Source organism: Silurus aristotelis (assembly GCF_946808225.1).
Source record: "Silurus aristotelis genome assembly, chromosome: 3".
In the NCBI taxonomy this organism is placed as follows: domain Eukaryota; kingdom Metazoa; phylum Chordata; class Actinopteri; order Siluriformes; family Siluridae; genus Silurus; species Silurus aristotelis.
This window is the reverse complement of record NC_139576.1, coordinates 26190902-26215502: the sequence shown is the minus strand read 5'-3', so window position 1 is coordinate 26215502 and position 24601 is coordinate 26190902. Positions and strand designations below refer to the sequence as shown.

The 24601-nt window shown below is 37.2% G+C and overlaps 2 protein-coding genes across 11 annotated transcripts in view; one reads left to right on the top strand and one right to left on the bottom strand.

Annotated features, from left to right (window-relative positions):
* The first annotated feature begins 211 nt into the window (after positions 1-211).
* Positions 212-24601, top strand: part of tns1b (tensin 1b) — a 232885-nt gene continuing 208495 nt past the window's right edge. For 7 of the 10 annotated variants that reach the window (XM_083537442.1, XM_083537444.1, XM_083537440.1 and 4 more), the window contains exon 1: positions 225-642. In XM_083537442.1, the coding sequence (XP_083393568.1) occupies positions 538-642 (105 nt within the window). In that variant the 5' untranslated portion in view covers positions 225-537. Of the gene's footprint in view, positions 643-24601 lie in introns of all 10 variants that reach the window. The other 3 variants (XM_083537438.1, XM_083537447.1, XM_083537477.1) reach the window with 3 other exon arrangements.
* Positions 16938-21245, bottom strand: LOC310723979 (gastricsin-like). Its single transcript, XM_083537621.1, has 9 exons — positions 21151-21245; positions 20911-21031; positions 20128-20245; positions 19512-19630; positions 19047-19237; positions 18628-18744; positions 18232-18379; positions 17261-17359; positions 16938-17169 (listed from the first exon to the last, which is right to left on the bottom strand). The coding sequence occupies exons 1-9, from the start codon at positions 21204-21206 to the stop codon at positions 17008-17010; spliced, it is 1131 nt and encodes a 376-aa protein (XP_083393747.1). The 5' UTR covers positions 21207-21245; the 3' UTR covers positions 16938-17007.

Genomic DNA, 24601 nt, shown 5'->3' with positions numbered 1-24601 from the left:
CATCATTAACAATCATGTTGATGCTTATCTGGATGTGATCATGTTCAATACGACATAACCTATTGGTCTATTTGAAGTAATTCTGACATTAAGTTATTATTTTAATTCACTTGATATTAATAGAGGAATCAGTGAGGCGCGGGTGTAAATCCCACCCCAGATCGCAACTTCTGCCCCACTGCAAACCTTCCTCTTCCTGGACAAGTGTGGAGACGCCTAAAGGCGGGATTGGGAATAGGAATTTAAGTGGGAAAAGTGCGCACACCTCCCGTGATCGCGGTGTTATTTACGGTGGATATTAAAAAGAAGCTGTGGAGTGAAGTGAAGTGAAACGAGTTCGCTCCTAGAAGGAGAATACCGTGCGCGCAGTTTCGCACCTACTGCTTTCTGAGGACAGAAGGCGACACAACCTGCATCTGTTGCACACCACATTAAAGTTCCTGTTCAGGAGCAGGCTTGGGAAGCTGCGAGCTTCTACTTGATCAGGGTTGGTGAGTTTTGGATGGGTACTCGGGAGGGATTCCCGGAGCGGCCCGGATGGGATGCACAGTGAGCTTCATTTGCTGCGAAGAGGATTTTCTGCAGATGCCTTTGGATCAGAATGAAGAAAAAAAGAAAGAGAAAAAGAGGCTGTTAGCTAAGGTAGGACAATCAATTTTTTTTTCTATACCTGAACATCCAATAAAACCATAGATTTCCATTTTTGGACTCTTGGACTCTTCATCTGGGTATAGTGTACACTTACCTGAAGTGACTTAATCTAAACATGATTTTAGATTTCTAATTTAAAGTAATGAGGGGCTTTTGAAGGGACCGGTGATAATAAAAGATTACGTTTGGTACCATCTCTTTCTGAGCGTCTACTATTCCCATGTGTGATGGTGTGAACTCATAAACTGTTGCCCATGTTGACCTTCACTCCAGAAGAACCTCTCAGCCAGATGTATGGTTTCAATTGGATAGACCTGCAGCCATGATCTTTGATGCAGGTGACATTGTTTTGCAGGAAATATGAAAAATTATAAAAAAAGGTTTCAAGATTCAGGTAAAAAATATATATTTTTAGTATTCCCCTGAATAAGGTATATGACAGCAGATATGTACATATAGTCCACAATATAGACACATTAGATTGATTCTAAATACTGTGTATTGTTATCTGGATGCTCATTATTTTATGCTTTGACAAGAACCCTGTACAGTGGTCTATGTGGGTTGAAGTGGCTATGGAGCGGACAAGGGGGGGTTGGTTGTTGGGGAGCAGGGGTAACAGAGCGTGTATTGTAATACCCCTATTTCATCATCGGATCCTGTCGGTCTTGGAAGAAATGTCACTGCAGAGCTTTCTAATTGAATTTTGCAGTATGACATAACTTATATGGCACTGCTGTGAGTTTTTGTGAAATTAAAAGCAAAAAGTGGTTCCCTCAGTCATACATGTATTTAAAGTGTAGTTTTAGGTAATTTTGTAAATGAAAGAAAGAATTGTGTTCCACCCATTGTAATATTTGTAAGTTTGAAGATATGTGATCTTAGCTGCATGGGTCTGCAGCATTCAAGTTATTTAATCAACTTTCCGAGACTTGAACAAAAAAGTTCTCTGTGACCTGCCTGAGATTTTTAGTTTGCATGGTGTTTATTAACTTTAATAGAATTTGACATTTTGAATTTTAAACAAATCGTATTATCCCACTTAAAAAGAATTGCTGTCCAATTTTATGGATTGTTATCAGCATTAATAGGTAAAGATTTACTGGTATAATGAAACGAGTGGCTGCTATGAAACAGGGGGACCACTACCTATCTTACAGAGCTAACTTTCACATTGTAGCTTTTCTCTGGTCATCTGTGTACAGAGCAGGAAACTTGTTCTCTACTGGCCAATAGTTATACTGTAGTCCAGCAGGTTCTTGCTATGTTTATGAGAAGGGTGGACATCTTCAAGTTTGAACAAATTGTGTGTGTCTGTGTGTAGGTGGCACCAGACACTGCTACTTTCTCCTACTTGTAGTTCAGGCAGCTGTATCCAAAGCAAACTATGATGATACGCCTCCATGGTGCAAGTGCGATGCCCTCCACTGATTGCATGCACCACCAAACACAGCCCACATGTGAGTCTGGGCAGCTATGAGACCTGAACAAGTTCACTTTGATGTGCAGATGAGCTTGTATGTGAATGAAGCTGTCCCTTAAAGGAACGTGGAACAACCTTTGTATATTTTTCCATATTATTGCATCTATCTATCTATTTACAGTGAGGAAAATAAGTATTTGAACACCCTGCTATTTTGCAAGTTCTCCCACTTAGAAATCATGGAGGGGTCTGAAATTGTCATCGTAGGTGCATGTCCACTGTGAGAGACATAATCAAAAAAAAAATATCAAGAAATCACAATATATGATTTTTAAACTATTTATTTGTATGATACAGCTGCAAATAAATATTTGAACACCTGTCTATCAGCTAGAATTCTGACCTTCAAAGACCTGATAGTCTGCCTTTAAAATGTCCACCTCCACTACATTTATTATCCTAAATTAGATGCACCTGTTTGAGGTCGTTAGCTGCATAAAGACACCTGTCCACCCCATACAATCAGTAAAAATCCAACTACTAACATGGCCAAGACCAAAGAGCTGTCCAAAGACACTAGAGACAAAATTGTACACCTCCACAAGGCTGGAAAGGGCTACGGGGAAATTGCCAAGCAGCTTGGTGAAAAAAGGTCCACTGTTGGAGCAATCATTAGAAAATGGAAAAAGCTAAACATGACTGTCAATCTCCCTCGGACTGGGGCTCCATGCAAGATCTCACCTCGTGGGGTCTCAATGATCCTAAGGAAGGTGAGAAATCAGCCCAGAACTACATGGGAGGAGCTTGTCAATGACCTGAAAAGATCGTTTCCAAGGTTACTGTTGGTAATACACTAAAACGTCATGGTTTGAAATCATGCATGGCACGGAAGGTTCCCCTGCTTAAACCAGCACATGTCCAGGCACGTCGTAAGTTTGCCAATGGCCATTTGGATGATCCAGAGGAGTCATGGGAGAAAGTCATGTGGTCAGATAAGACCAAAATTGAACTTTTGGGTCATAATTCCACTAAACGTGTTTGGAGGAAGAAGAATGATGAGTACCATCCCAAGAACACCATCCCTACTGTGAAGCATGGGGGTGGTAGCATCATGCTTTGGGGTGTTTTTCTGCACATGGGACGGGGCGACTGCACTGTATTAAGGAGAGGATGACCGGGGCCATGTATTGAGAGATTTTGGGGAACAACCTTCTTTCCTCAGTTAGAGCATTGAAGATGGGTCGAGGCTGGGTCTTCCAACATGACAATGACCCGAAGCACACAGCCAGGATAACCAAGGAGTGGCTCTGTAAGAAGCATATCAAGGTTCTGGCGTGGCCTAGCCAGTCTCCAGACCTAAACCCAATAGAGAATCTTTGGAGGGAGCTCAAACTCCGTGTTTCTCAGCGACAGGCCAGAAACCTGACTGATCTAGAGAAGATCTGTGTGGAGGAGTGGGCCAAAATCCCTCCTGCAGTGTGTGCAAACCTGGTGAAAAACTACAGAAAACGTTTGATCTCTGTAATTGCAAACAAAGGCTCCTGTACCAAATATTAACAGTGACTTTCTCAGGTGTTCAAATACTTATTTGCAGCTGTATCATACAAATAAATAGTTAAAAAAATCATACATTGTGATTTCTGGATTTTTTTTTTTTAGATTTAGATTTAGACATGCACCTACGATGACAATTTCAGACCCCTCCATGATTTCTAAGTGGGAGAACTTGCAAAATAGCAGGGTGTTCAAATACTTATTTTCCTCACTCTATCTATCTATCTATCTATCTATCTATCTATCTATCTATCTATCTATCTATCTATCTATCTATCTATCTATCTATCTATCTATCTATCTATCTATCTATCATCTATTTGCAATTAAGTTGCAATTAATCATGTTAACTCGAGTTAATTGTTTAAATCATGAAATTTAAACAATTAACAGTCTTATTATATATATATATATATATATATATATATATATATATATATATATATATATATATATATATATATATATATATATATATATAAATAAAATATTGTATATCTAGTCAAATCAAACAACATTGAAACATTTATCAATTTAAATCAATACATATAAAGCATACAATCCTGCTACTATACTGCAGTGGTAATATTTTTGTTTCTAATCTTACGCAGACCTGCACACATGACTAAGTTAATCAATCATACTTATTTGGCACTTTTACCAACAGTTTGCTGAACATCAGAGAACACTTATGCTTTGCTTTCATCTTTCAAAGAAAAATAAATCACATGGCTGGTGTGGTATGGGCATTACTTAGGGGTTGAACGACATGACAGATTGCACAACCCTGAAAAACACATGTACCTGTAGCAGGTAGTTCAGTGGAAAGAGGAGTGTTTGTACAGTATATGTGGAAAACAGTGCAGTGTTTGTTTAATATGTTTGTCAGATTGCTTTAAACAATGCACTATGTGCACACTTAAAAATGTTTATAGTGTGGTACCACACAAACTTTCTTAATGGCACATAATGGCACGCCCGACGTTTCCGCTTTCAGACTTGTTGAGGCAGAAACGTCAGGTTTAATGTGTTGTTGGTTGCAATTTGCGTGCAGAGAGCAGGGGGATTTATACATTCTAGAGGAGATTTAGTCGTGGGAGTTTGTGTTTACTCTTGAATAATCAGCATAATGTAGCTTAGTTTCAAGCAGGATACGAAAGACAGAGATCTTTCAGTGAAGATTTATAGGCACAGCATGCTTTTGCTTGTTTAATACCTTGATCTGATTCACCTGCGTGGGTTATCATTTATAAATGCACATTGTTATCCAGGTAACTGCAGTCTATATCTCAATGAATATTGTGCTTTTTGCGAGTCTCCTCTTTCTGTCTGGATGGTATTACAGTAGCATACAAAAACACATTCCCTCCTGTCACAGTGTCGGCTCCACACTTTGCTCTTATCTCTGAGGCAGAATGCTTTAACAAGACCAGAAGTTAAGCCACCCCTTCCCTGCCAGCTGTACCGTCCTAGGTAGGCCATGCCAAGACATAAAGAGCTCCCGTGAGAAAAACAACTGAGGTAAGATGAAGAAAACAAGCTACCTATTGCCACACCACACCCCTCTATCCTTGTCTCTCACCTTTCATCTGGCGCTGAAGGCCATTTTTGTACCTAGAGAAGAATACCATCTGTTTTTCTTAGATCCCATCTTTATAAAACAAACCCCATATCCCTGCTGGTTGCAGTGACATAACAAAGTTTTCTGTGAAGTACAGTAGCCCAGCTGGGTTGTTTCTCTTCTGCTATGCTGGTTTAGAATTTCAAAGTTTGCAAAATAACTATAATCCAGAGCATTAACTTTTCACTATATATATATATATATATATATATATATATATATATATATATATATATATATATATATATATATATATGCGTGAAGGCTTGTTTTAAAAAAATACAGACCTCATGTAACACCTTGGTTTCAGGTCTCTCGTCCACATAGCCTTATGTTTATGGAAAAAAAGAAGTGTTACACAATGACAGGCTCAGAAACAAAAAGGAAAGGAGTATTTTACAGCTTATGAGCTAATGACAGGGATAGCATTTTTTTTTACCATGCCTTACTTACTCAAAAGTTCACGGAGACAATCTCTGAATGCATGTGCAGTTATACTTTGTATAAGGTATATAAAGAAGAACAGTGTATATATGTATATCATCTTTATTGCACCACCGCAAGTGGCTCTCTTCCATACACACTTGAATAGAAAGATGTCCTGAGGCAAGCAATAAAGAGGATATATAGTCTGGCTCGTGCCAAACCACATTATATCATTCCCGCCCATATCAGTACTGCTGTGGAAAAATCAACCACTAGTATATAACCTGAAAATATTGTATGTGTTTAATCAGTTTTAAATCCTGTTTAAATAATATAAAACTGTTCCACAGCAGTTTTTAAATAACAGGTGATACTTTTACCTGATTATGTTTACACACCTAAAATGTGTTTGTGACCTTGACAAAAGTTGAGCTTTTTCTTAAGTAGCTGTCAGTCATTTAAATCCTACTGTTGTTTATTTACTTAAGGCAGAAAACCCCACAAAAATGCAGCAACTGAAGGTGAGTCCAGTGAAGGCCTGGAAAAGCACCTCAAGTGTGGAAACTTTTAGGGATGTTCATTAGTATCAGACATCATGTATCCATTGACTGCAAAGGATTTGCATCTGAACAATAAGAAAAATGCTTATATTTATATCTGTTAGTTTGTCTTATGACCCGAAAATAAACCTGTTTTACCAAATAGGCAAATATGATAAAACTAGATTTACAATTATTGATCTTTTCTGCCCATTACTTTAACATTCCTTGAAAGGAAGGTAGCCAACTGGCTTTCAAACATAAAAGTGGAAAAGTGCATTACAGTTGGTAGCCAATAAAATGCAATCTGATCATTTATTTGACATTTTGGTTAAAATAATATGGAATCACAATAAAGGCTTTTATAAACATTTCTGAAAATCATTATAGTGCAAGTATTGTGCAATGATGTTGTGGCACAATGATTATCGGTATTGGATACCATTTTTGAATAGTGACTGCATAATGTTAATCATGTATGATTCTAAACATATTCAACTCACCACATGCAATCACATACATTTCTGACTTTTCTTTATATTGTTAGTATATTATCCAGGTCTGTCCACTTCCAGATTTTCATATGCCTTCCCCTTTGATTTTGATCACTGTACTTTTTTATTAAACTGTTTTTGTTAAAAAATATGTGGGTATTCATGACAGAATCCTTCATCAATAAAATAGATGCACCATGATGACTTGAACCAGTGCATATCCATGAAGAAGCAGGTTGTTGCAAAACAATTTCCACAGCTTTCCATTATACAACAAATTTACAGATCTCTTAATTATCTAATGTGCTTCAGTGTTATCTCTCTCAGCTTTATCTTGCCACCTGACAAGTATGAAAAAGTTTTGAAAGCATAAAGCATCATGTTTTTATGATGCCCCTTAGATCTTATGTTCACAAACAAGATTTTAGTTTGAGTTCTGGAAATTTGGAATAATGCACAGTTTTACAGTCTTTAAATAATTTTTTTATTTTGACCTTTTGGACTTATAATTTTGGATTTTGGAACCCTCAACCCTCCCACTAGACCCAGGCATGCTAGAAGGGCCCCATTTCACAATTCTAGTATGAAAGTCATTTAAAGAAAAGCTAGGGGTGTCCATTAGTCTCACCTCAGGTTACCATTTGCAAGCAAAAGTAAAATGGTTCAACCAGGAAATTGGCAGATTCTTTCAGCCTTCCTGTGCAGACCACCCAGATGATTGGTCACACTTTTTTACCATGTGCTTCCTACCAGTTCTTAAATATATACAAAACTTACTCACTCTCTTAACCTACTCTATATGGGTTTCATTCCATAGTGGAATACCATTCTCACAATTGTTAAGTACGCAGAAATGTCAACTAGTTTCCATATATCTTGAATGAAACCCCTGATTTGTGTTTCCCTGGATGAGCTGTCTCCTGCTGGTGCAGCAACTCTGGATCTATAAGGACAACCCTCCTAACACCTCAGTTACACTGTAGACACTGAAACCTCATATACTTGGAGGCTTACAGGCATAAAGAACACTGTTAGAGTCCTATAAACCTAGTTTGTAAATGTCACATCAAAATGTCATAAGTGCAGGGGCTTTTTCAAAAATACTTCTTCAGAACTCATTATTTCTGTAGATGCTGTCCTTGCCTATATGTATAATTGTAATCTAGACACGTCAGCATTTATGTGCATCAATAAGATACTTTGTTAATTAGGTTGTGAAGAAATGTTTTCTATGATCTAAGCAATTAGAATCAATTAAAAATTAGCTAAACACAATCTTGCAGAAATTGCTTCAAAGTTGCCAATTTCTTGGGAAACCATGCTTGAGATGGCATCAGATCTTAGAATTTCCTTTCGAAATGCAGGACATGATGGAGCTGTGTTTCCTTAGAAGATCTGATTGGGCATATATGGGGAGTCCTTGTGTGCCATGTAAAGACATTTATGTTTCTTATCACATAAGCAATAGATGGAATGTGAGTTAACGAAAGCAAACTACAGACACAACAACAAGCCCCGAAGTATAGTAGAAATGTAAAGTAGAGAATGATGTCCATGTACTGTACAGTACTTCCAACTTACATTAAATCGACAGGTAGAAATAGGTTGTGATGGTAGGGACATTTTACATGCTACTAACTTTTATAATAGCTGAAACATCCCTACCATAAACAGAGGATCGTTTTACCTGATTATGTACGGTATTATCAACTATGTCCTCTAGTCAGATGCTAGAAGCTAGTTTGAACTAAAGGTGTGTGCAGGGTTATTTTCTTAAATTCCCACCACCACCACCACCATCTTCTTTTGCAGACATGCTTTACTAATCCCACTTATTCTTGCAGAATTCATCTAAAACATAGTGAAACTGATCATCTAAATCTTTTAACATTAAGTCAATAAATGTTCTCTCCATCTAATATGCAGTGTTGTGCAATAAATTAAAATGTATGTATTAAAGTACAGTATAGGTATAGGATCTAGCTAGCAAGTGTTAATAGAAATTATATTTTTAGTAATGTAACATTAATACCATGCTACCTTAAAAACAACAAGCATGCTACCACTCCAGCATGTATCCTTAAGCAAATATGGGAAGGTACCTATGCCAATCATGTGTTGTTGACACTAGGTAACTTTCTTCCCCTATCAACTTTCAAGACCAACTTACATCCATGATTGCTCTTGTCATTGTTTGAATCCCCAAATCGTTTTAGTTGTCAATTTAAGTAAAATAATGCATATCATATGTATGACAGATGCCTCTGTCCTTTTGTAAAGTATTCAAAGGCTGAATAGGACTGTTTTTGTTAGTTTGCTCCATGAATATACCCATTGAAAGCAGGGAAACTCAGGGAGAACATGAGTAAACTAGGAGTGATTTGATACTGTAACAGATTTGGTGTTTGGACATTTGACCCAAAATACATGTAGCTAGTCATTTGGACAGAGAGAAAAGGAGAGAAGACACACAGAATGTGATCTGGAACTTAGGAGAAATGTCTGCTCATGGCTTTTCGGATTCAAAGAAGACAAAACAAAAGTCTGTTTGTATTGGAAAGCAGTGCAGATCTGAATGTCTTTGCTAAAATGTCTTTCTTTAGTTCCAAGTTAGTCTTACTTCCTTCTAGAATTCATTCAAGCTCTATTATAAACGGAAATTCAAATCCATGTCCATTTTGAAATAAAAAAAAGAAGTTACAATAGAGTAGACATGAGATAGTCTTTCATTAACTCATCTGTTAAATCCTATAAGCTTCTGCTGCCTTTCAGAGAAGAAAAAGGAACGATTCTTGCCTACAGTTACATATTACAGAGTGAGGTGTAAGCTGTTCCGAGACTACATTAAGTGCTTTGAATGAAAGCACGAAAAAATGCGCATCAGGTTTCTGACTTTACAGTCACCCAAGTCAGACAGGAGATCTAATTTTCCCAATTTATCAAGGGCAGCTCTTAACTTGTGTCACGGAAGATTATAGGCTGGCAACCGTCATGATCATCTGATATGTATGTAGGTGAAGTTGAAATCTGATTCATGAATTAACATATTACTATATTTCACCTAAAAAAACAGACAAGAATGACCTCCATGCTAGGTTTCGGGGTGGTACTGAATCCGGAATGTTTAAAGCAATAGTTCCATGAATGGGATAGGCCTGTCAGAGGTTTGCTTTCATGACATTACAGAGTCACTGATGCAGAGCCCCTTTCACAAAACCTCTGTCAACAGAAGATAATGGGGTACAAAAGACATTACTACAGTCACTTAATGCTACTTTAATTCAACAGGCTGGGCTTTGAGGATGAAATCAAAGTGTGCATGACAGATTAAACATGGGGACCACTGTATTTTTTTCCCAGAGCTACGGTTGTGTGCATTCTTTATGTAAGAGTACAAGGGTTGATCGACTTTAACACCTTTGGCTTTAGTCTGTTTCATGAGCATAAGATGGACATAATATGTTCACATCAGCTGCTTCCGTCCAGCTCTGTGCCTTTGTGCACTGATGAATGTGGCCTTTATGTTGCCGTTCTGTTGACACTTTTCTACTGGGGGATTTTTTTTGTCTGGTTAATAATACTTGGCAAAGGAATTGTCTCTTCTGCACTTGGCAACCAGAAACTCCTATGAAGCCTTGTTCTTCTGTCTTTGTCATTTCTCCAAGCTCATCACAAAGATGGACAGGGAGCAGCAGCCTCATAGGGCGAATCACATTTTGACTCATACATGGCTCTGTTTTTATTTGTGAACATTTGACTCTAGTGGCATTTCTCAGAGGAAACTTATAGTATTTCGTGGTAAAAAATAAGCATGGCCAGATATCACTGTCCTTGTCGGACAGAGGCATTTTCATGTCTGTAAAAAGGTTTTCTTTTCTCTGGGGTGGTAATAAATCCCCTTTTTGACATGCTGCATTTACTCTGAATACACACAGGAAGAAAGCCCCTAACTTTTTTTTTTTCCTTTTTCCATTTAACACTGAATGTTGTAACAAGCTGAGACAGATCAGTTTTTCCAACTCGTTCATACAGTTTGTGAAAGGATTGTCTTGCACACACCTAAATTCTGAGAAAAAGCTATTTTCTTTTTGGTATTTGTGTTAAAGTTCTCAGATGGCCATACAAAAAGTCTTGGCAGCATAGAATAATGCTAACATCAATCACCTGACATTGGGAGTTTGGGACTTTTTGTATGTTGTTGTAGGTTTTACTGGGCTAAATGTGTATATATGTATTCATACCTACATCAACAAACACATCCATAAGATGTTATGTTATGACAACTTTGTTGTCCATGATGTGTCACAAACTATGTGTCACAAGCACATGTTTACATTCAAGTCAACTGGTGGCATATGATATAATATGATATGATATTAAAAAATATATATAAACATATATATAAACTGCTGATATCCTAGCATTTGTTGTTACTTCTACCTTGGGGTGGATGGACAGCAGTAAACCATATCAGTAAACCATATAATTTTCAGACCACAAATATACAATTGAAGTTCAATAGTCAGATGAAATGCAATATAGTGATTTTTAGGTTATAATAATAAAAAATTTGGCTATTTTGACACTGACCTCAGATTTTATTTATACTATTCATGCAGATATGTACCAATATTATGACATTATAACATTATGACGGGTGACATGAATAACAATGATTTTCTCTTCATCATGGCAGCTGTTAGTGAGTGGGATATATTAGGCAGCAAGCTAAAATTTTGTCCTTAAAGTAGATGTGTAAGAAGCAGGAAAAATGGGCAAGCGTATGGATTTTATCAAGTATGACAAGGGCCAAATATTGTTGGCTATACAACTGGGTTAGAGCTTCTCCAAAACTGCAGCTCTTGCCGGGTGTTCTTGGTCTTCATTGGTCAGTATCTATCAAAAGTGTTCCACAGTAGAAACAATGGTGAACCGGTGACAGGGTCATGGGTGGCCAAGGCTCAGTGATGCACATGGGGAGCGAAGGCTGGCCCGTGTGGTCCAATCCAACAGAAGAGCTACGGTAGCTCAAATTGTAGAAGTTAATGCTCGATGGATCAGGACTGTTTTGTCAGCAAAATGGGAACCAACACCATATTAGGCAGGTGGTTATGCCTGATCGTTGGTCACAAAGTTATGCCTGATCAATGTTTATTCCTATATATCCAGTGCCTGAACAAAGTCATGCCTTACTATCTCTGGATGTGGTAGAATATAAGATTCACAGCATGAAATGTGTAGGAATTGCGTGATGCAGTTATGCCAACATGGACCAGAAGCTCAAAAATGTTTTTTCAATATTTTGTGGAATCAATGCCATGAAGAGTTGAAGCTGTTTAGAGAGCATACGGAGGCCCTACCCAGTATTAGTATAGTGTTCCTAATAAAGTGGTATGCGAGTGTGTAGCAGATGCTTTGTGAGCTTGATGCCAAAAATAGTTCAGAAAATTCATTGGGAATGCACAAGTGCGTTAGGCATAAGTAAAGCAATTATTCTATTGTTATCCAGATTCCAGCTAATACACACATTATACTGTATGTGTGTAACTTGAGATGGAGATCTCAATCATATGGCTGTCTTTGGTTAACATGTGGCCTAAATGCCATTTAACTTTTAGACATAATTTACATTTACCACCTAACACAGAATAATTTATTTGGTGCTCCTTTAATTCAAGTTTATACCAGAGAACAAAGTGATGCTTTGTTCTTTAAAGTTATTCAGTCAATTGTGGCATCCTGGTTTCTTGCTGCACAGTTCTCCAAAATGTTTACATAACTATTATTGTTGCTCTTTCTTTTTATTTTGCCAATCAGGCTCTCTTATTTTAATAGACAAAGTTGACCCAGAAAGGGCTGGAGTGTGTGGTGTCAAACTGTACGTAGAAGTACTAGGGAGGGTTTCGTACACCAGTCATTCCAAAGTAGTCCAGCTACGAATGACAGCGATAGAAATCATGAGCTGAAGGAAGACCACACATGTGCTTCTAAATGTTGAAGTATGTAGGTCTGGTGGAGTGTCACTTAATCCTGTATTAAATGTGCAGGTGCATGTTGTTAAGAAAAACAGGCAGACACCTGGGCAGCTTTATGAGCACTGTTAAATTCAGAACAAAAAAAACAAAGTCCCAATAATAATAACATCCCAAATGCTACCATTTCAATATTGAATAATTAGCTCCATTGTCATTTTCAGTAATTATTAAACCTGGATTCAATATGTTGACCATTTCCTTTGTGTAAACATGCTCTAAAATCTACTGTTCATACAGAGATATGGATCTGCAGTAGGGTCTTCCATTTCACCAGAGGAAATCTAGATAGAAGTCATTGCAAGAAACTGACATTTCAAACTGCTTTGGTCTATCATCATTAATGTCATGTTTTCTCTCATGTGCCCCATATCTTTCCAACCCTTGAAGCAATTCTAGTCCCAATTCAACACCGCCTCTTTTTCTTTTACATGACTTTAGCTAGACAAAGCAGACACCTCCTCAGGGCTTCAAACACCTCTGTTCCTCACACTCACAATATTTGGCCAGAACAAAAGTATTTATAAGCACTCAAAGTATTTGACTACTATTTGTCCAACCACAATGATATTTTATTTGTCTTTGATTCATGTGACCAATTTAAGGTAATAAGCTGATATTCTCTCTATCTCAACCAACAAAATGTACTGTAACAGCAATATTTTATTAGACCTCATAAGTATTACATCACTTCAAACTATTGACATTGGCATCTTAAAACCTCTTAGTCCTCACCTGGATGCACTCGTTTTATAGCCCACCGGTACCAGTGTTCTTTGAATGTCACCTTCAAACATCTCTTGGAGCTGTAACCATTAATGTGAGCAGAAATGCACCTGCCTTGACTGGTAGAAGTTCAGATATATTGATGCTTGGTGCTTTTTCATATTACACACATGATTGTGTTTTTTGTAATAAGCTGCCCTTGGCAGCAAGTAGAGGTACTAGTCGCTATAAAGGACAGCTGTACTTTAACCAGCAATGCAGCTGGCACTTGGGTGTGGGTATCAGTTATATTGCATGTCTGTAATATTTGACTCCACTGAGACTGTTCACAAGCCTGAAAGGAGACATTACTTTCAACCATGTCCAGTCATTAGTAGCCAGGTAACTGCACAGTCCTATTTTCCTTCATTTGACTTTATGAACAGAACAGGATTTTCTACAACATATGAATCACCAACAAAGGACAGATAATGCACATAGCCATTTTCAATTCTGATTGTTTCGAAGGTATTACTGAAACTGATACATTATTGCTTGTTCTAATGTAAATCACAGATTTACATTAACGCAATTGTTATAACCTTTTTGACAAATACCACATAAATGAAAAATGATAGTAAACAAATAAAAAAATTATGTAACAAAGTAAAAACATATACAGTAATCCACAGTTTATCGTGGTTGTTACGCTCTAATTTTTTTTTTTTATAGAATACTATACTGTATTAACATTTTACCTAATTTTATAGTTAATAATTATATTTTTATTAAAACATTTCATTATTCAAGCATAAAACCACATTAAAAAATATTCCCTATACGTTTTTTAGTCTATCCTGCTATCGTGCTAGATTTGGACCATGATAAAGCGGGGGATTACTGTATAGTAATTGTTGATATAGTTGAGCTTTCTGTTAGGAGAAAGCTTTCTTTTCCTGAAGAAAATGTCACGTGATGTAACGTCACGTCACTGCATTACTTACGGGGCCCCTAACCCTAACCCTAACCCCGAGTGTTTAGACGCCCACGTGACTTCACGCAGCATCAACACAGCACTCTCTATAATGTAAATGATAACAGAAACCAATCCATATTTTAAGGATTTTTTATTGCAATAATTGTAACAGTAAATGGTTAAAAATTGCTGTCTTATTAATACAATAAACAATCGGAAGACATGTACAGCAAAATAATTGTGGTAAAAAAGAATACAACTTTTCAGGTTCTTTCTTTATGGGAAAATAATAACATTCAAAATGATAACAGCCTGACATACCAGTCCTTGATTATTTTCCTATAACAGCATATCCTACAAAAATGGTAAAATCTTTCAAATCAGTTGCTATCAGACTCTCTGAGGGTAAACTGGTAGACTTCCAGTAGGAAAAGATTTCACCATTCACCATGTATTTTTGTCCCCCTTAAACACACCCAGTACCAGGAATGTGTTTGTGTGAGGTCTGGCTATGCCACGGCTGCATTCTACAGGCCAAACAAGACATGAATGACCTCTCAAGATGAGGCAACCAAAATGAAGAACTGAAACGCTGCATTCCGTCTTTTGTCGTTCCAACATGCTTTCCCAGAACGTCAAAACATCCAAGTGATGTCCCTCCCCTGTCTCTTTTTCTCTTTTTACAGGAGCCTTAAAGGAATTTTAACTGGTCCTGCCTCTGCCTACAAAGCTATTTGTTAGACATCATTGCATATCTTGTCTTTCTGCCATGGAATGAATTCACAAAGATATGGTTTATTAAGATCACCCTGAGGTATTTACAATATAGCATACTTTCTTTGTGTCTCCTAATTCATGTACAGACAGTTACTATCGCAGGATTGTCATCCAAAAAAAATCTAAAATCTCAGGATGATCCAAAATAGCTGCAACTGGAATGTAATTTAATGTATTAAGATAATAAAAAAGAAACACAGACCTGAGATTAGGACTTTGATGCTCACTATATGGACGTGATCCAAGAGTTGTGAGCCAAATGTAGTAGAGGTTGTTGTTAATCAGCAAGTGTGCAGGCTGATGTGTAGAGTGACAGAAACACAGGTGGTAAAAGCAGCTGTTTAGGTGCTAAGGTCAGTGTAAGACCAGTCCACACACACACACACACACACACACACACACACACACACACACACACACACACACACACACACACACACAAACACACAAACACTCTGACCACAGTATAACCCTCAATCACCTGCCATAGGAGTGTCATCAACTCCTTTCAGCTGGCTTTACTAAACAGGAAAGGACACCATTTTGATAACTACATTCGTGTCTACAGATATTGTCTCTCATTTTTTCATTTAAATATTTAGACTGCACTGGCATATACAAAGTTTAAACTGCTTTGAGGGCCAGTAAACTGGATTCTTTTCACAGGTGTCTTTCATTTGTCATTATTTTATTTATGCTTCTCTGTAGAGATTTTTTCCTGATGTCGGGTTGAAAGTTGTTTATGCAGCATACTGCAATCATTTTATTGTTTAGTCTAAGACTCCTGAATCAACAGCTAGTAAATCTTTCATTGATTAATTATTGTCAAAATTTTACTTATTTGCACATACTTCTGTTCTAAATATACCTTGAATGAATACTTTTTTAAAAGTTTTTAATACTCTAATCAACATGGCAATGGACAAATATGCTTTATGCAAATTAATTTGCCCTTAAAGCAAACCTCAGGAACTTCTTGTGGGCTGGAAAGAGGGATACATGAAATACGCATTCTTCAGATCTATCGTGACAAACCAGTCCTCAGATCTGATTTGGGCATGAACAGCATCTTGAACCTCAGAAACCTTGAGTCTCAAAAGTGAGCGTTTCAGCTGATGTAGCTTGAGTATAGGATGCAACCCTCTGTCCTTTTTGGGAACTGTGAAGTACTGGCTGTAGAACCCAGCCTCTCTGTCTGATGGAGAGACCACCTTGATAATCTCCTTCCTCAAGAGAGTGTCTAATTCTTGTTCCATGACCAGAGCCTGCTTGGTCCCCAACAGTTTGGGGTACACCTTGTTTAACCAGGTCGGATAAGACCCGAACTGAATAGTATAACCTTTGTCAACAGTCCGCAGGACCCATCGAGACACATCTGGAAGAGCCTGTCATGCTGGCAGATAATCTCCTAGGAGAATCAGTCTCCTGAGACTGATCTCTAGTAAGCCCAGAGCTGGAGCAATGCCCTGGTGCAGCTCTAGGGGCCCCCCGGGTCCACTACCGTGCTGGGTGGAGGGGCCCAAAACCCTAGGAGCCACTGAAAGTGGCAGGGTTAACGAACCGGCTCCTTGAGGGCTCAGGGGTGGGGTGAGCACCGTATGCAGAGATGCATGACGGCACTTCTTGGTGGAGTCCCCAGAGGGTCCTATATCAGGACCTTTTGGCCAAAGCTGTCAGGATCTTCAACAAGGCAGTTTTCAAAACAGGTTAAAAAAACAGACGGGAATGCTTTTAGCAATTTAGGATTTTTTATTTCTTAATTCATGAAGATTAACAATTTCATGGAATTTTAATGTGTGTCGGACCACTTTATGCTAACGTAGCAAACCCCACTCTAGCATTACCTTGATCAAATACAGAGTAGAACTGCCTGAGGAAAACATCACCCAGGATCCAGTAAGGATAACCATCCCTGTACTGTGTATGTGATGTCCGGATACCACTCATGCAGTATGAGCTAGAATCTCCATTCTATTTAATTAAAATGAAAAAATGTCAGTCTTAAATTGCTGTACATATCACTGCCTGTTATAGATTAGCTATACTGTAGTTCTGCTCTTACCCCAAGAACATATGCGGGACCCGGCAAATGCAGATGAGCTCCATTCATAATGAAAGTCAGGGTGGGAAGGCTGCTCACTGCACCGCAATCAAAAACATACTGGAAGCATAAAACACAAAATAAACTTTCTTTAAATCTGTTTTTGCATTTAACTTACATTTTAAAAAGGTAAACTGTAAACCTACATAAACTCAAGGACCATCCTGGATAAACACACAGCTGTGAAAAGCTTTTTATGTACTTCTGTTTTACCTTAAATGCAATTGAACTTGACTAATCTTTTATGATGAATAGCTTATTGACAGTTGCAATGTAGTACAATCCTATTTCATTTCTGATATGTAATTATTTAGACTTTGTTAATCTACTCTATACAAAGAGACCTATTCATAAATAATTTATATGTGCAGGTAATAAAAAAAATGGTATTCAGATACACTTGTATATCTTACTCATACACTAAATCAAGAGTCTAACTAATGTAACCTCTTGTTTAATATAATACCTTATTTAATTTAATTTGCACAAATAAATAAAAATTATTACTCCTAATTATGCTTAATAAAACTGCAGTGAGATGTATACTCCCTAGTCTGCTATATGCCATCATCGGCTTCTCGTGTATGAGACCTCCTGCTATTCCAACAGAGTATTCAGAAGAGTGTGTTGATGTCTGAGAGATTTTTAGACTAAGCATTACCTTAGACACCTTAGCACTTCTGCAACTTTTGTTCATCTATTAGAACATCATCTATTAGAATTATGGAATCATTCTTTTGGCTGATGCAAGCATTTAAATATAACATTGCTAAATAATAGGCAATATTTTTGCCACATATTTATGCTCTGTATATACTGAGGCTCTGATGATCTGTTGTAAAGCAAAGAGAACTTCACTCATGTTTATACTCTTCTGCTCTAGTTGACACATCCCTAAGATTAAAATGTGTGAGATATAACAAAAACATTACATTGCCATTGCTGTCCTGTTGGGCTCCCAGCAGTTGATGAAGAGAGTCTACATATTGGGGTGGGCAGAGCAGAAGTGATGTTCCGGTGTCTGTAATAGCAGTACATCCCTGGTCACAATATCCCGTTGACTGGTGATTGACCTCAAACCTAACAAAAAGGATAGAGGTTAACTAAACAATAATAAAATAAATTAAAAAAACTAAAAGCATAAAATAAAAAAAATAAAATAAAAAAGCACTTAAATGTATCAATAAACTCTCATGAAGCTAAACGTGCTTTACAGACCAAAAGAAAATATTGCAAATAAAGTAGATGTAAAAAACACAGTTTTATTAAGAATGTTATCCCATTGTACAACACACAAATTAGTTTTTCACCTGATGCTAGAAACCTACCCTTCAAAGATCAGTTGCCAGTGGCTGTCATGTTGTACAGGAACCCAGTTGATCTGACCTTGGTAATAGTTGGGATCTACTCCTCCAAACATGACCTCACTTACACGCTCATCATTGCTGTTTAGCAAATTGATGTGTTAGTTAGCACTCCATCTTGGCATATATGATCATTCTTTTTCATAAGTTTAAGAGTTACGACACAGGTCTTTTTAAAAATAATTATGATTATTACATTGTTGTTATTCTTTTATTTCAGTTGCTAATTCTGTTCTTAATAACTTGTTAAAGTAAAAATACAGAATTATTTAAAATCTGAAATGTAGCAAGAATGTGTAATGATTGAAGGATTAAAATAAAGATAATGATTTTAATCAATGTCACAGCCACATTATTTTCTGCCACACCGCCAACTTGTTTACCTGCTTAAGTAAAAAGCAAAGATTGGCTCATCAATAACACCTTCTTGGACCATTGTGTTCACAATGGTAGGGTAATCAGAAGGCCTGAAGGCCAGACCCATGAGTCCATCATGCAGAGGCCTTGCAAAATGATCACCAGGCTCTACAGTGCTTAAACCGATCTGCTGGTTTGTGACAACAAGCTGACCCATCTACAAGAGGTAAATGAGAGTTAATTACATTTATTTAACAATGAGAAAATTTCTACTTTCTATTTAGTTTATTTTCAGACCCCACATTTTTGTACAATTTCTATGTGATATACCTGTTTAATCTGGCAGCAATGGAAGCCTTTTTAATGAACCTAATTTGTTTAGTTTGGCATATATAATAAACTGTTAAAATGGCATAGAAATTTACAAAACCTGTAGCAATAGAATCTTATAATGAGTATGCAATCTGACTATCAGTTTAGAGCAGACATACTGTGACTGTGTCATTGCCAAGGAACCCCTGGACACTGCCCGTTCCATACTTTACTGAAAATGGTTGTTGATTGCTGGTGAACGTAGAAGACTTGTTTGGATTGAAGAGAGGATGACTGCCTGGAATCAAATGGAGAACTTAAAGATAGATGAAGGCTGCAGCTATGACTTATAAACAGGACTACTAAAAAAAAGAAATAAATTGTATAAAATAAAAAACACATAAAAAGGTCTGATTGATCAGATTGAGGAGATTTTGACAGATGTTCCAGGAAGGTGTTGTAGTTGCTTGTTAACATGAAAGCTGAGAGTTTGTCTTTATGTCTTAGGAAAGGTGTGGGAAAGAAATGTTTATAGCTGCTACACATTGAATGTAACAATAATCAGATTACATTTATTTTGTGTTCTTTAAATAATTGAAAATGTAAATGCTGGCAAGTTGAATTAAAATGAGCTGTTATGGAAAAAGACATTCAGTCATAAGTCAGTATAATGCAGCATGAATTTTTTTCTTTATGTGTAATTCTCTGAATCATAATACCACCTCTAGCAAAGCAATTATATTGTTTGTTACATGAAGTAAAGTGTATTGCGGTTCTTCAGTGTGTAGTACTCACTGCATGCATCACTGTTGCAGTAGACAGAGTTAACCCACAGAGTGCTGGAGCCAGTGTCAAAGTGGAGGTAGAAATACTGTGGTGGGGATCCGATACCAACTTTTCCAAAATAAGCCATCTGGAGAGTACAAATAAATATATACTGTTGAACAGCTGGACAGCACTGATACCTGTTTATTGTACATATACAGGCACCAATTCGTCATCACTGACATCACTGGTACAGAGTAAGAGTAAAGATAAAGGTAGTCCTCTCATAATTAAAAAAATAAATAAAATAAATAAAACTATTAAATAATAATAATAATTATAATTATAATTATAATTATAATAATATGATGATGATTACATTAGAAAGTGTAATTATGTAATTATGATGTAAGTAAACTGCTAAATAGTAAATTTGTCTTTATTCTTGGCTCAATTAATGAAAATGTCATAATTGTATATTGTACGTGTTTGCATTATAACCCAGTTATGTTTAGTAAAGTTACAGGTCAGAATATTACTACAATATTTACATGCTGTGTGCTGTAAATCAGTAACATCCTTTTAACATTAACTGGTAGTAATTAACCATGTATTCCATTTGCACTTTTATAATATAAAGGAACTATTCATTGTATTTAATGTGCAATAATGTTATATTATACATAGTATTATTCCTGTGGGAGTAGAAAATAAATAAGTTATAAAATTTTTACAGTTGTAATAAGTTGTAGAATAAATACATTTTTACTGTATAATCATCATATTTCTGTTAAAGGTAGATTTACAACATACATCATCTTGATTGGTCAGGTCCTCAGGGTAACCACCCTCAAAGCTGAACTGTCCAGGTTGTAGCATTTCCTTGAGGATACCCCTTTCCTTCATTATGGTCGACTTTTTAACTAGAGAAACTCTGCAGACAACCGAGTGCAGAATAACATCATGAATCTGATCTGATTAAAGTCGACACACAATTTCTAAAAATTGACAATTTTGTTTTCCAATAACGCCTTTTGCCACTTGTTCTCTTACCTGACGAGTCCCTCAGTAAAAGCCAGACAGAGCACGCTGAGTATCAGATACTTCATCGTGCCTCCACAGATTTCTTCACCTGACACACACACAACAGTAAAACGAGAATATTTATAACATGTCCTTATCCAACAGTTATGACCTGTATAAGCACTTTATACTTTAAACAAAAATTCTTTATTTAGTATTTGGGCTTTTCTAACATATTTAATGTCTTTATCAGGTAATTGTATTTTTATCTGAGATTATGTAAACTGATGTTATATAACTGTATGCACATTTATTATGGAAGCTGATAATACATATTAAAGTTAATCTTAAACGTTTTTAAAAATGCAACAGTCAGTGGGAATTATTATCTAAAAGATTACTTTTACATTAAATGCCAGTGAATGTCATTTACACTACAGACGTATGTCCTTGATGGCTAAACCTACTTAAAGACTGAGTAGGGATTATTTTCTTAGTGCCATATTCAGAGTTGAGTGATATGCATATTAAGGATTTAATACTGATCGCACAAAACAGGATACAGATTTTTTATCATAAAGTTCAATCTGTGATAATTTGTGAACATTTATAAACTTTATTGTATATTGGACATGTGAAGTCAGGGTTTGTGGTTACCACAGTATAATGCTATTAAACCAAAATAGAGCTTTTGGGCATTACTGTCTACTGCAGAAATGGCCAGAAATTTGGCACACATATGGAATAGTACTTCATCTCCACAGTTGATGGCTCTTTAAAGTTTTGTTTTTTTTTTTGCTTTATTTTGCCAGATTACCGTGACCTTTTTTTTTAGGATACATGGCATCATGATCTTTATTAAATATCAACTTTTAAATAAACACTTTTCTGCTTTATACCACAAAAAGCCATGTTAGGATCTTCTAGTAGGACAATTATTCAAAACATACATCTAAACAAACATAAAAGTAGTTTACTGAAAACCAAATCCTGCCATGACTATGTCGTTGCCCTGACATGAACCACAAAGAAAACCTGCAGGGTGAGGAGAATCAGAAGATTCAGAGCTGTCATCCTGGGCACAGAGTTTTGACTAAAGGATATACAGTATAATAATAATTATAATAATTGTGGCACACAAATATTTAACAGACATTTTTTGTAAAAAAAACAAAACAAAACAAAAGCAAAAAAAAACGGTGTTTTTGAACGAGAGGTGATAGTAAAAGAGAAGGTCCATATCACCACCTTTATCTTTTGTGATCTTGTACTTTTATACTTATGAAACTAAGTTAATGTAAGTTAGGTTGCATCAACAAGGGGATGGTCAGATGGCCGCTGTGTATGAGAAGAAAATCCGTTGAGAATGAATGGATAAATAAGTAGTTACACTGACATACAGTGAGGAAAATAAGTATTTGAACACGCTGCTACTTTGCAATTTCTCCCACTTAGAAATCATGGAGGGGTCTGAAATTGTCATCGTAGGTGCATGTCCACTGTGAGAGACATAATCAAAAAAAAAAAATCCAGAAATCACAATATATGATTTTTTAACTATTTATTTGTATGATACAGCTGCAAATAAGTATTTGAACACCTGTCTATCAGCTAGAATTCTGACCCTCAAAGACCTGTTAGTCTGCCTTTAAAATGTCCACCTCCACTACATTTATTATCCTAAATTAGATGCACCTGTTTGAGGTTGTTAGCTGCATAAAGACACCTGTCCACCCCATACAATCAGTAAGAATCCAACTACTAACATGGCCAAGACCAAAGAGCTGTCCAAAGACACTAGAGACAAAATTGTACACCTCCACGGGCTACGGGGAAATTGCCAAGCAGCTTGGTGAAAAAAGGTCCACTGTTGGAGCAATTATTAGAAAATGGAAGAAGCTAAACATGACTGTCAATCGCCCTCGGACTGGGGCTCCATGCAAGATCTCACCTCGTGGGGTCTCAATGATCCTAAGGAAGGTGAGAAATCAGCCCAGAACTACACGGGAGGAGTTGGTCAATGACCTGAAAAAAGCTGGGACCACTGTTTCCAAGGTTACTGTTGGAAATACACTAAGACGTCATGGTTTGAAATCATGCATGGCACGGAAGGTTCCCCTGCTTAAACCAGCACATGTCCAGGCATGTCTTAAGTTTGCCAAAGACCATTTGGATGATCATGGGAGAAATTCATGTGGTCAGATGAGACCAAAATAGATCTTTTGGGTCATAATTCCACTAAACGTGTTTGGAGGAAGAAGAATGATGAGTACCATCTCAAGAACACCATCCCTACTGTGAAGCATGGGGGTGGTAGCATCATGCTTTGGGGGTGTTTTTCTGCACATGGGACAGGGCGACTGCACTGTATTAAGGAGAGGATAACCGGGGCCACGTATTGCGAGATTTGGGGGAACAACCTCCTTCCCTCAGATAGAGCATTGACGATGGGTCGAGGCTGGGTCTTCCAACATGACATTGACCCGAAGCACACATCCAGGATAACCAAGGAGTGGCGCTATAAGAAGCATATCAAGGTTCTGGCGTGGCCTAGCCAATCTCCAGACCTAAACCCAATAGAGAATCTTTGAAGGGAGCTCAAACTCCGTGTTTCCCAGCGACAGGCCAGAATCCTGACTGATCTAGAGAAGATCTGTGTGGAGGAGTGGGCCAAAATCCCTCCTGCAGTGTGTGCAAACCTGGTGAAAAACTACAGGAACCGTTTGACCTCTGTAATTGCAAACAAAGGCTACTGTACCAAATATTAACATTGACTTTCTCAGGTGTTCAAATACTTATTTGCAGCTGTATCATACAAATAAATAGTAAAAAAAATCATACATTGTGATTTCTGGATTTTTTTTTTAGATTATGTCTCTCACAGTGGACATGCACCTACAATGACAATTTCAGACCCCTCCATGATTTCTGAGTGGGAGAACTTGCAAAATAGCAGGGTGTTCAAATACTTATTTTTCTCACTGTATATCAGCAATGGGTTTGTTTGTTTAAACAAACAGATTTTAAATTCGCTAGCTAGCTGGCCCAGAATAGCGTCAGCATTTTTCCATCCTCTGATTGGTTGGTTAGAGGGAAACTGTTACAGCCAAGTCCAACTAGCAAAACACATCTGTAGTACTCTGCAGACATTAATACATCTGTTGCGATTGTAGTGTCGAGGTTTGGAGCTTGCTTTAGTAAAATGGTATTCACCCTCCTTATGTGAAATGACTTTCTCTCTGTAATGCCATGCGTTTTTATACTGTGTTTTTGTATAGTATTGATTGTTTCTATAATTGCGACGTGATAGTGGTGGTATTAAGAGGTGGATTAAGTCATGTAAGTCCCACTGAAGGCCCAGGTCCAGACCAAATGCACAGTCTGCCACTGCACTAACCACATTGCTTAAATCATACAGAATGAATCTGTTTCACAGTGTGCCCAACAAGCATCAAGGGTACACTCACCAACTAGTCATGCC